Source organism: Fringilla coelebs (assembly GCF_963513975.1).
Source record: "Fringilla coelebs genome assembly, chromosome: 15".
Taxonomy (NCBI): Eukaryota; Metazoa; Chordata; class Aves; order Passeriformes; family Fringillidae; genus Fringilla; species Fringilla coelebs.
Genome location: NC_140041.1, coordinates 1548635 through 1567104, shown reverse-complemented (window position 1 = coordinate 1567104; position 18470 = coordinate 1548635). Strand labels below are relative to the sequence as shown.

The window sequence follows — 18470 nt, the reverse complement described above, 5'->3', positions numbered from 1 at the left end:
ATTAGGAAGAGAAGATATAATAGGGAAAAAAAAATGTATTTGGGAGCAGAAAGGGAAAGGATGAAGGATTTAAAAGCTCTAAAATGCAGAAAGAAAGTGTGGAATGAGTCAGGGTGGGGAAAGAGTAGATGTAGTAGTAGATGCCATTAAATGAATGCAGCTGTCAACTTCCTGGTGAAATACCTGAATACCCTGTTCATTTCCAGCCTAAAAACCAAGCTGTGTTATCTGCCCTCACAGTCATGGCTCACATGGTGGCAGGACACGGGAGTGTCCCTGGGCAGCAGTACATTTGTTGGAGTCCCCATCCCTGGAGTTGTCCAAGGAACACCTGGAGGTGACACGCAGAGCTCTGGGCTGGGGACAAGGTGGGCATGGGGCACCTGGACTCAATGGTCCTTGTGGTCTTTCCAGCCTTAATGATTCTGTGGTCCTGTGAGATGGCGAGGCTGTAGCCTCTCCCCAAAGCTGCTGCCCAGTTCTCCCTGGGCAGTAGTGGAGGCGCAGCGGAATCGAGTAGGGGCGCAGCACAGAGGGAAACTCACTCTACAGTCTGTTGGTGTGGAAGTCTGATGGTTTTGGTGACATTTGCGTCCCTGCACTCTGTGTCACAGTGCTGTTGTGCTGTACTTTTATTGGATGTTCCTAGAATGACATCATGTTTAGGAGGCAGTTCTTAGTCTCCATCCCTGGGAAAGCTGGCAAAGATCTCTGTGATTTTTTCTGATAAAGGGAGAAATGCAATGGCAGAGTCCCATCATAGCCTGCTGAAGGAAAGTTAGAGGGCATAGATGGATAAAATGTGGGATTTCTGCAGAATTTGCTGACCCAAGCCACCTGTTTGATATTCTCAGTGTTCTTGCTTGTAGCTCCCAGGATCCATGGGTTTATTTAGCCTTCAGCTGCCAAAGAACATGAGATGTTCCTTACTCGTTTAAGGACACACTAATTGGATGCACAGTTAACAACATATAATAACTCTAATGAGTATTTTTACATATTCATATTGCAATGAAATAAAATCAAAGACACCCTACATAGTTCCCTGGTGGCGTGTTTGCTTTCCAGAATGGTGTAACTGGTGTGGGCTGGCTGGGTCCCAGTCAGTGAGGGGCTGCTGTGTGTTCCCTGCTGGGGATGAGCAACCCTTGCACTTGTTTGTGCCCCAGTGAGAGGGGCTGGTTAGGATTTGTAAATAACTGGGATGGCCCTGCAGAGACTATGGCTTCAAAAACCATGGAAGGTGTGGCTGGCTGTTCTGTGGATGTCCAGAAACACTAAAATCCATGTTTTTGTGGAGTCACCCCAAACATCTCCTCCTGCCTTTATTCCTTTCTGGATTCCCCTCCAGCCGCCTCCTGGGCTTGTACATGTCATTGTCATGTGTGTCATGACCCGGTAGTTGAGTCTTTCCATCACCTATGGGTACAGGTTCTTTCCTGTCACCCAAAGCCCACGTGCCACGTGTTTTCCACACCTTCAGAGAGGGCACGGGGTAAGCTTGAGCCAAGGCAGCTGGGCAGGGGAGGAAGGGCTGCTGTAGGCAGGACACTGTTCATTTTCCAGGCTCTCAGTTTGTGCAGCACATCCTTATGGAGGAAAGGGGAGGAGATGAATGCTTTTGAGATGGAATTGTGTTTGGGGTGGGGGTAGATAGAGTTTCTAAGGAGTTATCCATAATCCAAGATGGCAGGAGTAAGGGAATTGTGTGACTTACTCCATTGTATGTTTCACCTGAGCCCCTTGTTCCTGTTGAGACAGAAGGGGAGAAGGCTGAAATAATTACAGGTGTTTGAGGACACTCAGTTTGTCCTGCTAACCCTCTGCCAGTCCCATGGGGATGGGGAGGGCAGGGTTGGGGGAAGCTGGAACTACCTGGGAATGAGGGACTTGGGAGCAGGGAAGAGGAGATGGTGGGTGTGCCATGGACAGCAAAAGGAAGCAGCTCATCAACAACAGGGGCAGAAAGGAGAGAACTACTTTGGGAGACAGAGGTGAGCTCAGAGAAACATTTGCAGCTACAGGTTTGTAGAAATGCTTCCATCTTTTATTGGTGAAGGAAAGGGAGGGAAGCAATAGCATGGAGCAATTCTGATGGTGGGGAGAGCACTGCAATAAAAGCAGGGGTGACTGCCAAGGGTTGTAGACACTGCCTGGGCTGTGAATTGCAGAGATGTTCTGCAGAGAATGATCCCTATTCCTAGAGCTGGGAAAAAAAGCATATTCTGTTGCATGTAAGTAGTGTATAGTGATTTTTTTAAAATTTTTTTTTTTTTTTTTTTTTTTTGCCTAGCTGTATGCAATTTAACTTTGGCAGAAAGTGCTGGTTGAATACATTGACAGGTTTAATTGCTTTGGCTTGAGTAGGATGAAAGTGAATTTATTTCCCAGTGAGAAAAGCGTTGAAAGGCTGCATGAAAACCTGTCAAAGGAAATTGAAGCGGGGTTGGGGAGTTATCTTTACAGTAAATGGAATTGATAAACATGTCAGTTAAAAGGGGAATTTATTTATAATACTCAGGTTTTGTGGCCAGAAGTCTTGGAGAATTCCGTTCACTGGGAAAATGAATTTTATTTGTTCGATTGATTTGCTTTTTCGTAATGCTTGTAGAGCAAGAAATTGTCACAGAGTAAAAAGCTGAAGTAATATTTGTTCTTTTTTTCCAGAACACGTCAGTAATGGAGGATCAGAATGAAGATGAGTCTCCAAAGAAAAATACCTTGTGGCAGGTAGGACTAACATGGACGTAGAAGGAGAGGTGCCAGGATTTTGTGTGTTTTTGCTTTTGAGAAATGTCCAAATCTTGGGTCTGCATAATCATCCTTGGATGTTGTTGGCTGTATCCCCCTAAAATTAGCTCAGCCTTTGAGTGAAGGATGATGCCAGTAGGTAATCCTCAAGAAATTACCATTTTTGCTCAGATTTTATAGTTTGTGCTGACCTTAGAAGGACAATGCTCTGTCAAAGCCTCCTTGGGAATAAAGTTAATTTATATTTCTGAGCATGTGACTGTTGTTTAGAAAGAGAAGTTCAACATGGCAAGGACTCACAACCCATTTGCTTTGAAGAAGTTTGGGAATATTTTGGAGCTGCCAATCGCTCTCCAGCAGCCCCTTGGCTCCTGAGGGGCTCAGAGGAGCTGGCATCACTCAGAGGTTGTGCTCAGTAATCAGCAGTGGCTCCTGCCAGGGTGTTCTGGGCCATCCTGATGTGGAGCTGAAGCTCCTAGGGTTTTAATGAGGTGTTCATGTGCATGTCCCAAACATTGACAGGAGCTGTTCTGCAAAAACAAACCAAGCCCTTGATTCTAAGTTTTTATTTGTGAACAGCCAGTGCAACACTGACATGAGGGTCTCAAATTCTTATTTTAGCTGCCAGAATCTGAGCACAATATTTGTGGAGACAAACTGCAATATGCCTAGAAACCACTGCTTTGAGCTGGGAAAGGTAGTTCTAAAAACAATTACATCCCTTGGAGTTTAAGTGGTAAGAGGTGTAAGGGAAGAATTCAAGACTTTTAATGTAAGTAGTAATTTAGGGGCAAAGGCTATGAAGGACTTTAAAATGTCTTTGAAATTCATCTGATGTAACTCATTTATTGAAGAATGTGTTTTAAAATTTCGTTTTGATCATTTCTTTGCATCTTCTTACATGTTCTTCCTCAAGAGAGATTTTATTAAGCTGTTCCTATAGCTTATATATAAATACCAATATTTAAATATACACTAATGTATAAATAATGTTCCTTTTCCAACCCCAGATAAGTAATGGAACTTCATCTGTGATTGTCTCAAGAAAAAGACCATCAGAAGGAAACTACGAAAAGGAAAAAGACTTGTGTATAAAATATTTTGACCAGTGGTCTGAATCAGATCAAGTGGAATTTGTGGAACACCTCATTTCCCGGATGTGTCACTATCAGCATGGACATATTAACTCCTACCTGAAGCCCATGTTACAGCGGGACTTCATCACTGCGCTGCCAGGTAAACCCAGGGCAGGGAGCAGGGCACTGCTCTGGGCTCTGCAGCCCCTGGGGACATCCCTGCATTCCCACTGTCCCTTAGCCAGTGCTGCTTCCTGCTGTAGAGAAGGGCAGCAGGGTGGCTGAGTGCCTGCTGTGATTAATTGTCTTGGCCACTGGATGCCAGTGTTGTTCCACCTTAAAATAGTCGGGCTGGTGGATCCCAAAGAATTTGTGCTGGAATTGCAACTGAGTTGTCCCAAAAGTTGTGTATCTGCAAGCTTTGGTCTGAACTCCTTTTTCATACAGAAAATGCTACTGCAGAGGTATTTTAGTGTAGGAACTCTTACATTTCAGTGTTGTTCTGAGCTTCTGCTTCGATGAGTGCATGTAGTTTGTCTACTGTTGTTGCTGACCTTAGAGCAAAAACACTTCTGGATTTTTATTGTGTTGTCCAGCCCTGACTCCTCCTCTCAGTTACTCACAACCTCTTCTGACACCCACAAGTGTCAGCCTGTGTTGATATGTTCAGATATGAAATGTGAGCAAGTTTTTACACTTGCTCAGTGAATTTTTTCACAAAAATGCAGAGCAGCAGTAGTGGATATATAGAATCTCTAGGTTGTAATCTGGTAAAGTCGTGTTTATTTTTCGATGAGTTTTTGGAAGAAATTGTGTCTCTGGGTTCTTGCTGCTATGGGCAGTGATTTTTTTATGATGATTCTTGGAAAGGGAAAAGTGTGGACATTGTTTGCAGAGTGGGAAATGAGCCTGGGTAAGTGGTCAGTGCGTTCTGTGTGCCCCTGGCAGCCCACTGGCACAGCTTCACCCTGCAGTGTGTGAGCAGCCTGTGGGGTTATCCCAGGAATGCCAGGACAGTTCTGAACACTGTGGGTGGAAGAGGCCATGCAAAGCCTAAAAGCTAAATCCTAACGCTCCAAATCAGGTGCTCCTCCTAGGACTGACTCTCCAGACCCTTCATGTGCAAGTCTGATCTTCACTTAAAATTTAATTTTGTTTGCTTTTATACCTCAGGGCTGATACAGAGTTATACAGTTCTTTCATGTTATATATTTCTGCCTAAGAAAATTTTGGGAGCTTTGTAAGGTGACACTTCTTTACACCACATTTGTATATACCAAAATACATCTTTACAACTTCTGTTGCTTGTCCCCAATGTAAATACTGGGAATTGTTCCCATATTCAGCCTTCCTTGAAGGTGCTGTGGCGTGCAAAGAACATCTGTCTAAATTTACCCAGGAACTTAATCCCAGCTGATTGAAATCAATCCTGTGTTGGGCTGCAATCACATTAAAGGAGAACTGGAGTACCACTCTCAGGCACATGGGGGGATTTTTGGGGTCATTCTGTGGAGGGCCAGGAGTTGGATGATCCTTGTGGGTCCCTTGCAACTCAGGATATTCAATGATGCCTTTTTAAAAGATGGCTTCTCTTGTCTTGAAGAAGTCAAATTCTCTTGTTGTAAATAGGAGTAGTTTTTGCTCACTGTCCTGACCAATTTTATACCTGTGAGGATGTAGGAAAAATGGAAGAAGAGTTGATGGAATTGTTTTCAGTGACAGAGTGGTAACTGTGGCATGTTTCCTGATCTGTGGGACTGTTTTGTATCTAATGTTGATCACATTTAGAGAGTTGACATCCCACATTTGGGTTTCATTTTCATACAAAGTGTTATTTACACATGGACCTTTGAAATCCCTGTGAATTTTAATTGTTTGAATTTATTATTGAAATTCAACCAAACCTTCAGCTGCTCCCTCTAATGAACAACAGCTCTTTTTCACCATTTTCTGTTAAACTGTAAAGACTCTGTAGAGTCATAAGGGATGGGTGTCATATTTTCCTTTGAAAAGTCTACCAATAGATGTCAAATTCATTTTACTTCAGAAAATGAAAAGGCTTTGGTACCTATTTCAGAAATTTTCTAAAACAAATCCCTGTCTTTTAATGTAAAATAGGGATATGCAGCTGTTTCAGGCCTAATGTCTCTTAAACTTAGTCCTGCGTATTGTCCGGCATCAAATCTGTTCTTGAGATTTTTACTCCTAGCAGAAGTTCACAGGTTTAAATTGCTACATCCAAAAGAGATGTCAACTGAAATATTTACCCTAGTTAGCATAATAGGAGCAGGTCCAAAGCACAGACACAAAGGACAGGGCCACTAGACATACGTTATAGTTACCTAAATTATGTAGAAAAAAATCAATAAATGAGTAAGACTCACATGTATTAGTTTCTGCTTTCTGCTGCTGTTCATTTTTATGAAGGCCATGTGAAATTCAGTGTGCAGTGGAGGACTGTATGAATATACTTTCTTCATGCTCTAAAAAAATAACAGTAGTTCCTTTGATTTGTCAGGACTATTTGAAGCCTAAAGTGGGCTGTCATGAGATAAAGTGGAAAATTAAGAAGGTCGTCATCTCCTGGTTTGAAAGATGTTTTTCATGCTTGGCCAAAGGGTTATGTTACTCATGAAAATTGAGTTGTTCAACATCTCAGGTTCAGGGGAGTTTTGTGGAAAGCAAAATTGCAGGTCTTTGAAATAAGGAACAGACTTAGCAGTGACTTTTCCACAGGGAAGAATTTGTCTCCAATATCCCATCTAACCCTGCCCTCTGGCAGGGAAGGCATTATTCCCCCCTGTCCTGACCTTGCAGTTCCTGATGCACAGGAACTTTCCTGTAGCCCTTTCTGCAACACTGGCAGGGCTCTGAGGTCTCCATACAACCTTTCCTTCTCCAGGCTAAGCATTCCCAGCACTCCCTTGCATAGGGAAGCTGCTCTAGTCCCTCTAGCAGTCCAAGGCCTCCTCTGGACTTGCTCCAGCAGTTCCATGTCCTTGGGCTGGGGACACCAGAGCTGTGATCCTTGCTCCAGGTGGGATTTCAGGAGGGCAGAGGGCAGGGGAGAATCCCCTCCCTGGGCCTGTCCATCCTGCTTTTGCTGCACTGTTGTGCTGATTCTCCCTGCAGGGCAGAAGGATGGTCCAACAGGCAGGAAAGACAAAACCTTGGAGATATTTTGGTGTCTCTGTGTGCACTCACCTGTAGGTGGTGCCCCTACCAATGGCAGTGTTCTCACATTGCTGCCGTGCCCCGGAGCTCTGCATTCTCAGTGTCTTGCAAAGCTGGTTTGGTTGTTTCTGTGCACTCACTGACTGCTCTTCATTTCTTTGTAGAGCAAGGCTTAGATCACATAGCAGAAAACATCCTTTCCTATCTCGATGCCAGATCCCTGTGTGCAGCAGAGCTGGTGTGTAAGGAGTGGCAGAGAGTCATCTCAGAGGGGATGCTGTGGAAGAAGCTCATTGAGAGGATGGTACGCACGGACCCGCTCTGGAAGGGGCTCTCGGAGAGGAGGGGCTGGTAAGTGCCCGAGCCTGGTTATTAATTGTTGTGGTGTTGTGAGTCCCAGGACGAGGTGAGAGATGAGAATTGACTCTTAGTTCTTAGAATTAATTATTTTATGATATTGTATTATATTAAAAGAAAATGATACACTAAAACTATACTAAAGAAAGAAAGGAGACATCAGAAGGCTAGAAAAGAGTGATAATAAAAACCCGTGACAGACTCAGAGAGCCCGACACAGCTGGACTGGGATTAGTCATTGAGTTAAAACAATTCACATGGAGCCAATCCAAGATGCACCTGTTGGTAAGCAACCTCCAAACCACATTCCAAGCAATCAGATAATTATTGTTTACATTTCTTTTCTGAGGCTTCTCAGAGTCTCGGGAGAAAAAATCCTGGCGAAGAGATTTTTCATAAAATGACAGCAGCACCTGAGCTCCCCTGCTGCTGCACAGCCTCCTGCACACATCCTCCCATGAGCTCTGCCCAAAAGGAGCTTTACAGGAAATAGGTATTGCTGAGCTCCTGATCTCTGCTGGGGCTGCAGGCCAAAGCTGTCAGCTCCCCTTTCTGCCTTGCCTTTGTCCCTGTCCTTTTGTGCTCCCATGTCTGACACCATTTTTTTTTTCCTTGAGTCTGTGCAAATTTGGAATTTCTGTATTGCAAGGAGAACTACTGTCATGGGTTGCCCCTGGCACAGTGCCAGCGCCCCCCATGAAAGGTGGACTTTCCAAAATGGTCACCGTGAGATGCGACCCAGGAACAGAACAAAACAGGCTCCAACTTGGGAATGGAGGGAAAAAAAAAAACAACATTTTATTAATCTACATAGACACAAAAGGGAAAAGGAAAAAAAACTACACACAACAATCCACAATAGAACATCTTCAAAAACACTTCTCCTCCCCCCACCTCTCCAACAAACAAATCCCCTCTAACACATCAATTCTCAGTCCAATACCCTCCTTCACACACACTCTCCCCAGTTCATCAGGAGAGAGGAGTCTTCCTCTCACACCATGGGCCTCCCCAGGAAAACACTGTAAAGTCTCCAGTGCTTCCATGTCACACACTGCAGCCGCCCGAAGAAAATCTGCAGTGGTGGCCATCTTCCTTCCATGTCCAGCGCTCTCACCACTGTCCATGGATCCAAACTGCTCCTTAGGTCCTTTTAAGAATGCTTTGCCCAGTTCCAAGAAGTGGCCGCCTCTCACCATTTGGGACACCTGTCCCCCCCATATTATTTCCCCTGGGGCCTGGGGCTCTCAGGAACAGAGATCCTTCCCTGGAGGCAGAGGGCTCCACCACACCCTCCCCCTCAGTCTCTGTTCTCTCCGCTTCTCCTCGCGGCCTTGTCACTCCTGGCTTCCAGCCAACCGCCTCCCCCAAGGAGCAGTCTCTGTATTATCAGAAGAACTTGGTTTCGCCCGTGGCTGTGTAAGAGAAAAGTCCAGCCAAAGCCACTCCACTCATCTCCTCCACCTAGGGCACTCTCATCTGCAAGCATTCCTTCACCTAATCAAACTTCTTCTTCTTTCCCATCCTCTTTCCCCTCTCACTCCTCAGCTGGGGAGGATCAGTGTTTTTAAAGCTTCCAAAGGTTCAAAAAGGTTACAAGCTCGGCCCAGTCTGCCGGCGGCTGGGCACCTCGCCCCCCCCACTTTCTCCTCCTGGCTGTGCTCCCAGCACAAGATAACAAATTTCCAGCCTGCACAGTCTCTATCATTCTCTCTCCCAGGGGGGGCTGCCCAAACCATCCCAGGACTCCTCCACCCCTGCACCTTGCCGGGGCTCCGGCCTTCCTTCCCAGGCCGCATGGCCTCCCCTCCCCCGCCCAGACGCAGCTGGGCAGGGGAGAGGTCAGAGCAACTCACCGGCCGGACTCCAAAGAGAGAAGGTCTTCTCTAAATCCTCTGCTTTTTAACCCACTGAGTGTGTTCTCGGAGGCGTACCCAAATCCTCAGTGGCCACACCAAATGCCAATTTCACATCTGGCCACTGATTGGTTTGACCATAACTTTCCAAAAAAAAACTCTCTTCCGGGTCAAACCATGACAACTACCAGTTCCATCAGCTCACACAAAACAGTGCCAGCACATTTGGAGGGTTTTTCTCAAGTGACGTATTTCCAACTGGACTTTTTCTTTTTTTGTTTGCTTTGGTTTTGGGGTTTTTTTTGCTTGTTTGTTGGTTTTTTGTTGTTTTTTTTTTTTTTAAGTATAAAATAGCAGCTTGGGCTGCAGAAGCCTCTCAAAGAGAAACCCTTATTTTCCTGTTCTTCCCAAGTTTCTGGAGAGCTGTTCTGCCTCAGAAACCTGTTTCCCTGTGCTCTCTAGTGGTGTGCCTGAGCAAAGGCATGTACAGAGCAAGGGGATGGCACAAGGATGAAACCTTGTGGAGCAGGAAATCAGAACTGGAAAACACTTATCTTTTTAACCTTGGACATTCTAAATATTTGTCAAATTGCAAAGTCACAAGGGTTGTAATAGTGATACAAAAAATTCTCTCAGCTATTTCTGAGACTATATGCTGAGGGTTTGTTCTGGGCAGGCTTTGCCTGTGAGGTTTGCATTCTTTGTGGTACATTGAAAACTGTGTTTCTCCTTCTTTCTAGGGATCAGTACCTGTTTAAAAACAGACCAACAGATGGGCCCCCCAATTCGTTTTACAGGTCCTTATACCCAAAGATAATCCAGGATATAGAGGTAGGTGTTCAGATCTACCCTGTCTGCAGGACAGATAATGGTGCTGATTTTGGGGTTTTGGAGGTGGTGAATGTTGGAGCAATGAATCTGTGTCACTGCTGCTCTTGGGAGGATATAAAAAACACCCTCAACAGCTCCCTGGCACAGCAGGTGCATTGGTTTAGGTGTTAACACCATCCTTTTTGCATTTAAAGAGTTTTGGAACTTTTCAGAGACTATGGATTTTAATAAAATAGCAGGTTTAGGACACACTACTCCAAGATAATTCCCTGTATTGCTGAATGTTCAGTATATTGGTGATACACTCACTTAGAAGGTAATCTGAGGTTGATGCCTTAAACAGCAATTATTTAAAATGTAACTTATCACTTCTAAAGCAGTGGCTGACTGTTGCAAATACAGCTTTGGTCCTCATAGGGGATTTTTCCTCTCTGCAGTGGTTTGATGGGAACAATCATCAGTGCTATGGTGATGAACCCACAGGGCCATCAGTGGTAAAGAAGCTTCAGATATAAAATTCTGCTTATCTTGTTTTGAGATTTACAGAGCTGGGCTTGCCTTGGTTGGTGGTTTTGAAATATTTCTGATAAATCACGATCACCCCAGTGTTCTGCCAGCAGGAGAAAATGTGTTTTGCTCTGTTTGCTGTACTCACCACAAAACTCTGAAGTTACACCACAAACTGTCATGGATTTATTTCAGGATGGGAAGTTATTGGTCTGAAATTCATTAGTGAGGAAATGTGTTTTGATGTTGAAGACAGATGTGAACTAATGGAATCACTGTGTGGAATGGCAAATGGCAATTTGTGCTTCCTGGCACTCAGAAAACAAATTTATCCTCAGCTCTGAACCCAGCTGTAAAATGGTTCTGCTAGAAGCCATAATGTATTTTCCAAATATGTTTTCATAAACCCTGCTACATTATTTATAGACATTTAAAGAACTGAGCATAAAATACACCTTAGGCAAAATAGGACCAAACTTGATATTTACCTGTGAGCTGAATGACCCGCTTAGTTATGGGAGGGGAGATGTATTTCCCTGTAGGGAATGAGAGTGATGCTGCAGTGATAAGAAGCCTGTGGGATTAAGAGCTTTTAGTGTGATATTTTCTTGCTTTCTGCACAATCCTGGCCTAGTTCTGTAAAGAAAATGGGCAAAAAGCAGCATGAAAACATTTGCCTAGAACGCTACAACAGTTTGGCATTACTGTAACTGACAGTTTTAATGTTATTCTTCTGAAACTCATTTGTATAAGTGGAACATTTGTGTAGGCACTGTTGTTATTAGAGATGGAAGGACTCCTTGAAGGTGTTCTGAGGGCTTTTGAATTATCCCAATCTATTCTTTAATGCTTTAATTCTTTAGTTGCTGTGGATTTGCTTTCCAGTGCACAGAAACAAAGCTCCTGAATTGAATACTTCTTGCTAAGATGAAGCCAGCAGGAAAAACCCAAACCCCTTGTGCTTTTCTCATCCCCAATATCAATAATAAATATAAAAAATTGTCAGTCTTTGAATAGCTATGAATGGGAAAAGAGTAGGATTTAAAAATGTATTGTAGCAATGAGTGTTTCTGCCACAGCAGATTTTCCCCTGCTTGCCTATTCCCTCAAGCCCTCTGAAATATTCCAGTTTGCCAGGTCTCTGACCTGGAGTGGAGTTGGTGTTTGTGCTGATAGTCAAGGGCCCAATAATTCTTCCACTTTCAAAAGTCTATTAGAACTTTTCAAATCAATCACCCTTTAAAGTGCTTTTCACAAATTGCTTCCCTAAAGGGCTGTCAAAAGAAGCTTTCAATACTGTTTAAAATGTAGAGTGAGTACCAATAACAATCAAACCTAGCTTTAAAATTAACTTTTTCCTCCTCTTCCTGTTTTTGTTGCTCTTCCACAATTTTGTACTTTCTCCATTCTTCCATTTTTCACAGCAATGTGTAGAAGCTCTTAAATGAGACTTCCATCTTAGATGTGATGAAGAATTTTTTTGTCTCTGAATACCCAAATGTTTTTTCTTCAAATATTTGCCTGGATTTAAATGAAAGATCTTCCTGTTTCTGTCAGAGGGTCAGAGTTCAGGGAACCATATTAGCATTTATAGAATTATATACCTGTTATTAAAAGCGAATCCAAAGGATGAGATTTTTTAATACAGTTAAATATATTTCATGTAGCACAAAAATCTTGTCGTTTGGTATTTTACCAGAAAGAATGACCAAATCCTGCTAGATTGTTTCCAAGGCTGAAAGTTAAGAATTTACTGCAGCTTGTGCTAAATTGGGTTGTGGGCAGAGATAAGCTCAAAGCAGAATGTGCTCTCTGACTGTCAGAATTTGAAAAATAATTCCAAACCTGAATTAACAATTGTAAGGAAAAAGGAGGAATGATAAAACAGCAAATTTGAATTCTTTCCCTTGGGCTCTACTTGCATTGTGGGTCAAAAGTTCATGCAACCACAGAGTGGTGGGAGCTGAAGGTAGCACAGGCAGGGGTTTGGCAGAGGAGCTTCCCTTGCCTCTCCAGAAATGTGGTGGTGCCAGTGTCTGTTTACTTCATGCCAAACACATTTTAGGAACATAATGTCACTTTGGAAGTCATTTGATTTGAAAATAAGAGGACATTTAGAGGTCAGAAACCAAATTCTTGGAAAGAGATGGTTATTCCCTACCTCCACTGTGAAACCAAATATTTTATTAGGTTTCATTTCACAAGAGGTGGTCCAGTCCCTCCAAACATCTCCAAGTCAAATGTTGAACTGCCAGAGTTCTTCAGGAGCTTTTTTTAAAGGGAAGACCTTTTTTGGTTTGGGGGTTTATCCTAGAAAACCAGACTTGGTGTGAGAGCTTGTTTGTGGAGAGCCCCGGCTGGCGCGGGGTGGCCGTTCCCATGGGCCCTGTCCTCGGGCACAGAGCCAGCCTGGGAGCTTCCATCCTGCCCACTCCAGAACCCCAAGGCCCTGGAATCTTTCCATATTATTTGTGAAGCTTGGCCAACTATTGTGTTGTCCCTTCAGGATTAGCACAAGTATCTATTTCTGGTGATGAGTTGAGAAGACTTTATTTCATAAATGTTCTCCTTATCTTGAGGCACATGGTGAGTGCCCTCAGTTTGTTTCCATGGAGACTTGGGTCCACCTAATTAGGAAGAAAATAAAAATGTGGTTTAGTCAAAGACTTTACAAAGATGTGGTGCCAGGCCATCAGATAAACACTCTGTGTTCTTCTGATTTCTGGAAAAGTTCAGGTTTTAGGACTGGAACTGAAATTTTAAAGCCTTGGGACAATTTGAAAAGGGAAAGAAGTCAGTTCTTGCCCTAAGTCCCTGCCAGCACTGGGACTTGGTTGTTTATGAAGATTGCAGGGTATAATTTCTGAGGGAAATGGATTTGTTTAGTACTGTTCTAATTATGATGCTGGAGAAATTTTATGTGCATGTGTGGGGAGAATCTGGTCAGCATTAGATGCCTAGAATTTTTTCAGCCAGCCTTTCAAATCTCTATTCCACAGGCTCTTTCCAAAAAGCATTTCTTAAAAATAAAGCCGGCCAAGGAGAGGGGAGGCTTTGGAGCAGGAGGGACCAAGTTCTTGTGGTGCATGGCACAGATTGCAGCTCTCTCCTCTGGGCAGGGCAGAACTCCCCCTTCAGCTGCCCTGGCCATGGCCATGGGCTGGGCCTGGCTGGGCTCCTCGGCTCCCTTTGCCCCACAGCACTCCTGCTTTTGAACACAGAGCTGGAGAGCAGCCCTGGAAGGGGACCTGGGGGTCTTTGCTTATCAGACCCTCTTTATTTGATCATGAATGAATTATTAAGTCGTCACCTACCCTGGTGACACAAGTTCATTTATTTGTGCCTTCCCTCTGCCATGATCAGGAGGGATTTTCCTTTTTCCCTTTGAGGAAAGCATGAGAAGACCAAAGGGTTGGATTTTCATGGCCTAATGCGCCAGGAGAAATCCCTGCATACGTAACAAATGTGGATGTTCCTTCTGCTCTTTCCTGCCCCACTTGTCCTGCAGGAGAATTGTGTATTCAGAGGGAACAGAAACTCCTTGGTTTATAGGATTAAGATAAACCCACTTACTCTGCAATAACATTCACAAGGATAAAAATGCAATTGTTAGCCAAGGAGCTGAACACAGTGTACATTATCCAATGGTAAAAAAACCCCTCCTTCTAGTAGATTATCCTTAACACTTCCAATGTATAGTTAATGTTCCAGCTGTTAATGCAGATGAATTGCATTTTTTTCACTGTGCATTTTTGCACCAGTGAATGTATTCTGGCATGGTCAAGGCTTGGCTACACCTCTACATCTTGGACTATTTTCTGTTTGTACTTTTCTCACTAAATGCCTTTTTTTCTTTCAGTCCATTTGTGCACTGCTTCAGCTGCCAAATGACTCTCCTGCTGTGGCAAATGCTAGGTCTTTCCCTTGTATGTCCAGATTTTGTTGGTTGTGCAGCATTTGTGAGCTCCTCACTGCTGTTGCTCTGGTGAGCTTTTAGGAGAGTGTGAGAAACTGTGGGTGTGAATTCAGAGACTGTTCTGCCTTTCACTGGGGAAACCCGAGTTCAGAGGCAGAGATTTTTGAGGGCATCTATAGAAAATGCAGTAGTGGCTTTTGGATGTCTTGGTGTTGGTTTGGAACCATAAATACACAAATAAACTGTGGGACTCTTCAGCCCTGACTCACTGGTGCTTGTAAGAGGCCATAGACACAGTGAGGTCCTCACCCTCATACCTGCTGTCCTCCCTGCTCTGTTTATCCAGTTAGGATCTCTCCTGGCTGGAGGGTGCAGATGAAGACTTTCGCTCCCTGCACCATGGAGCAATGACCAGAAATTCCCTGTAGCAGAAGCTTTCATGTGGTTGCCAGTTCTTCATTAACCATGTTCCTCTCAGAGGGTCCTCCAGTTGCCCACCCACTCAGTCTGTTCAGTCATCCCAAATGTTATTTCTCTAGATGTGCACATCTGGTTTCACTCCACTGCCCAGGGAAGTGCTGCTGTACATTCTGTGTGTCATGGCTGCTTTCCCAGCATCCCAGAATTAAGGCAGCATGAGGGGATTTTACAAGTTCTCCAAAACCAGGCACTGTTTTCCCACAGTAGCCACACCACATAATGGCTGTATGGAATGACATCTCCTCACAGAACTGAAATGTGCACTTGTATGTGCCTTACTGCCCTCACAGAGGTACACAAGACTTTCATTTCCGTTATCTGAAGTCAGCATTTTCTTATGGGGAGCAGCTGAAGTAGCTTCCTATAGTGAACCTGTGAGAATTGATCCAGCTCGTGTCCCCAGTGCCTGGTGAGCACACTTGCACTGCATGCTGCTCTGTTTGGGAAGCTGTGACCAGCAGCATTTCTGATCTGGAGGGTTCCCAGCGTGTTCTGGAGCTGCTGGGAGTGCCTGGCACAGCAAGCTGAAGTGTGGAAGTGCTCACAGAGCCTTCACAGCTCCTCTGGCACATGCTTGGTGCAAGCTTAGTGCAGGCCTTTCCAAGAACAGGGCCTTGGGAAAGCTCTCCCTTAAGACTGCTCAGAACTGAGTATCTGAACATATATAGTTTCTAATACTGTTTAAATTGGCTGACTGGGATCTCTGGTGCCTTATCTGCTGTGCCTCCGGTGTTACTATTGCATATTGAAATCTGTTGCCTTCAGATCTATGATGATATTGGTTCCTGCTGTTGGTGCCTGCAGTCCTGTCCTGTTTCTGAGGGTCAGAGGAGTTGATGAGATGCAGTCATGCCCTCCTAGCCCAGCTGGGATAAAGCTTGGGAACTGCCTGTCCCTCCCCCCTCCCACCCTGCATTGCATGCTGAGCAAGGAGATGAGCTGGGCTGATCTCTCCCGAGCAGTTCCAGCTTTGGGCCCAGTTCCCAGTGTGCCAGTCAGCAGGGCACTGGCTGGCCAGGAGAGCTGATCCCAAACTGACACCCTCACTATCCTGATTTCGTTGGTTTCCCCACCAAATTGGAAGGGAATGAGAGGGCTGAGTGATCTGTCAGCCGCTCCTCTAGGAGCGTCTCTTCATATTTGTGATTTAAACAAATTCCTCGGCCACATCAGGTTTGTATTAGCACTGGGTGTAATTCTCTCCAAATTGCATAATGGGAGACAATTTAAGCAGCAAACAAGTGGAAGACAAAGTGGAAAGTCAGTTTTCCCTTGAAGCAGACATGTTTTCCTCGAGTTGGGATGTCACAGTCGTACTCCATTTCTGTCTTTACTGAGGGTTCAGTCAGTTTTAATCTTGGAGGAGCTGCAGAGGTGCCTACTACTGCTTTGGAAGTTAGGATTACATAATAAATACGCTTTTCCAAACAAACTGCCAATCTGTCAGCTTCTCCCCAGGTTTCCATGCAGTATTTGGGGAGAATTCCAGGGAAATAGCTAAACAGATGGCCTATTCTGATGAAAGCATCCCAGCCTGCCCAGGTGCTGCAGGTGTTGGCCTGGAGTTCTGGACACACATTCTCTTATGGTTGTGTTAGAATCTTCCTGTCCAAAACCCCACATTTCTTTGACTCCAGCATTGATTTTCCAACAAGGAGTAAATCTGATTAAGACCTGAAAATCATGCTGGTTCTGCTGTGAAATAGTTTGCAGCTTTTTAAGGCGTGTCAGGTCTGTCTCCTTAAAAGTACCTCTCAGAATGAAAATGTTGAGAATTACTCTTCCACAGATTTCAAGTGGGGGGAGGAAAGCAAGTTTGAGTTATTTGAAACCTTGTAGTTCCTGTTGAGCTTTATTTTTATCAGGATTTTAGGTACTTTAAGGGAGGGTTTCATATCTCAACACATCTTTCCAAGGTGTAAGTACAATTAATGGGTGATATGGCTGGGTAGGGGAAGGGAGGACCCAGGAAATCCCTTCACCCACATCTTGGGATCATCAGTTCTGTAATGTTGGTCACCGAGGTGAGGCTAGACAAGGCACCATGTGAGCTCCTGGTCTCATCTTTGCAGCTTTTGTTGGTTGGTCACATGAATGTGGGGGGAAATGGTTCTGGAATGTATCTCTCTAATGGCTCCTTGTGTAATTCTCATTGAGGCTGGTTGACCATGATTTCCTCCATAAACACAGCTTTTTTCATGACAAATGACAGAAGCGCTAACGTAATTCATTGTGGTTTGTGTGTCTGTTGGGAGCAGGAGAAGAGATTTGTTTTATGGCCTTCAGATTCAAGGATGGTGTGTGTAAAAATGGGAAGCTGGGGGGTGTGGGACAGTCCTGCTGCAGCCTGAGGCCCAACTCCTGTTTTTGTCCTCTGGTCAGACTATAGAATCCAACTGGAGGTGTGGGAGGCACAACTTGCAAAGGATCCAGTGCCGCTCTGAGAACAGCAAAGGGGTCTACTGTTTACAGTATGATGATGAGAAGATCATCAGTGGCCTACGAGATAACTCCATTAAGGTGAGCACTTCCCTTGGTCCTTGCCCTGGCTGTGAGTGGGGTTCTGCCCTGGAAGCTGCCTGTGCTTCATGGGACAGTGTCTGGCTGGTGAGGGTGGGATGTGTGAGCCTGGCAAAGCCCTCACCTGCATTCTGCTCTGGAAGCCTGGGGCACTGCCAGGGATCACATCCATTAACTACAAAGGTTGCCCTGAAATCAGTGTTCCCCCAGGAGGGGGGAGGTCTCTGTGTGCCACTGGCCTTGGCGGTGGCTGTTTCATTGCCAGGACTTTGCTTCCATGCTCATCCTCCCTGGCACTTCTTTGGCTGGACAGGATTTGATCTCCTCATGGTGCTTGGTTATTTTTCACTCTTCTCTCAAAAACTTACATTAAAACTTCTAAAGCTAAAGGGAAGGACAAGGCCCACTGATGGGCTCACCCCTCTTGGGGTCTGGTTTTCCTCCTTTCTTTGCAGCTGTGACAACGTTCAAGTCTTGATCCATGTTCTTGATGTTGATCTGACCTTGTTTCTCACAGATTTGGGACAAAACAAGCTTGGAATGTTTGAAAGTATTGACGGGACATACTGGCTCAGTTCTTTGTCTGCAATATGATGAAAGAGTTATTGTAACTGGATCTTCAGATTCTACAGTGAGGTGAGTGTTAAGCTCTTGTACTAAAATAATTTGAGTTTCAGGGCTGGGAATATTTTCAATGATCTCTAAATATCAGAAAACATCCCTAAGATTAACGTGATATTTGTATTCCAGAAGCAAGATACTCATACTTGGCAAAGGATCATATTAAATAATTTTTCTTCAAAATCTATTTTGTTCTTTTAGCATTAGGGATTTTGAAAGAATATGACCCGAGGGATTCAAGGCATATCCTGCAGTTTTGGAGTGCCCGATGGCCAACTATGCAATAATTTCTTCAGTTAGGGTTTCTTTTAGTGCCCTCTGGCATGTTGCAGTCGTGACTCTTACTGAGAGGGCGTTCAGTACAGATAGAGCACTGCCTGA

General features: G+C 44.4%; 1 protein-coding gene across 4 annotated transcripts in view; it reads left to right on the top strand.

Moving 5' to 3' along the window:
• Positions 1-18470, top strand: part of FBXW11 (F-box and WD repeat domain containing 11) — a 58878-nt gene that overhangs the window by 30804 nt on the left and 9604 nt on the right. For all 4 annotated transcript variants that reach the window (XM_084215927.1, XM_084215926.1, XM_084215924.1 and 1 more), the window contains 6 exons: positions 2668-2730; positions 3762-3987; positions 7166-7352; positions 9955-10045; positions 17331-17468; positions 17986-18104. In XM_084215927.1, the coding sequence (XP_084072053.1) occupies positions 2680-2730; positions 3762-3987; positions 7166-7352; positions 9955-10045; positions 17331-17468; positions 17986-18104 (812 nt within the window). In that variant the 5' untranslated portion in view covers positions 2668-2679. The remainder of the gene's footprint in view (positions 1-2667; positions 2731-3761; positions 3988-7165; positions 7353-9954; positions 10046-17330; positions 17469-17985; positions 18105-18470) is intronic.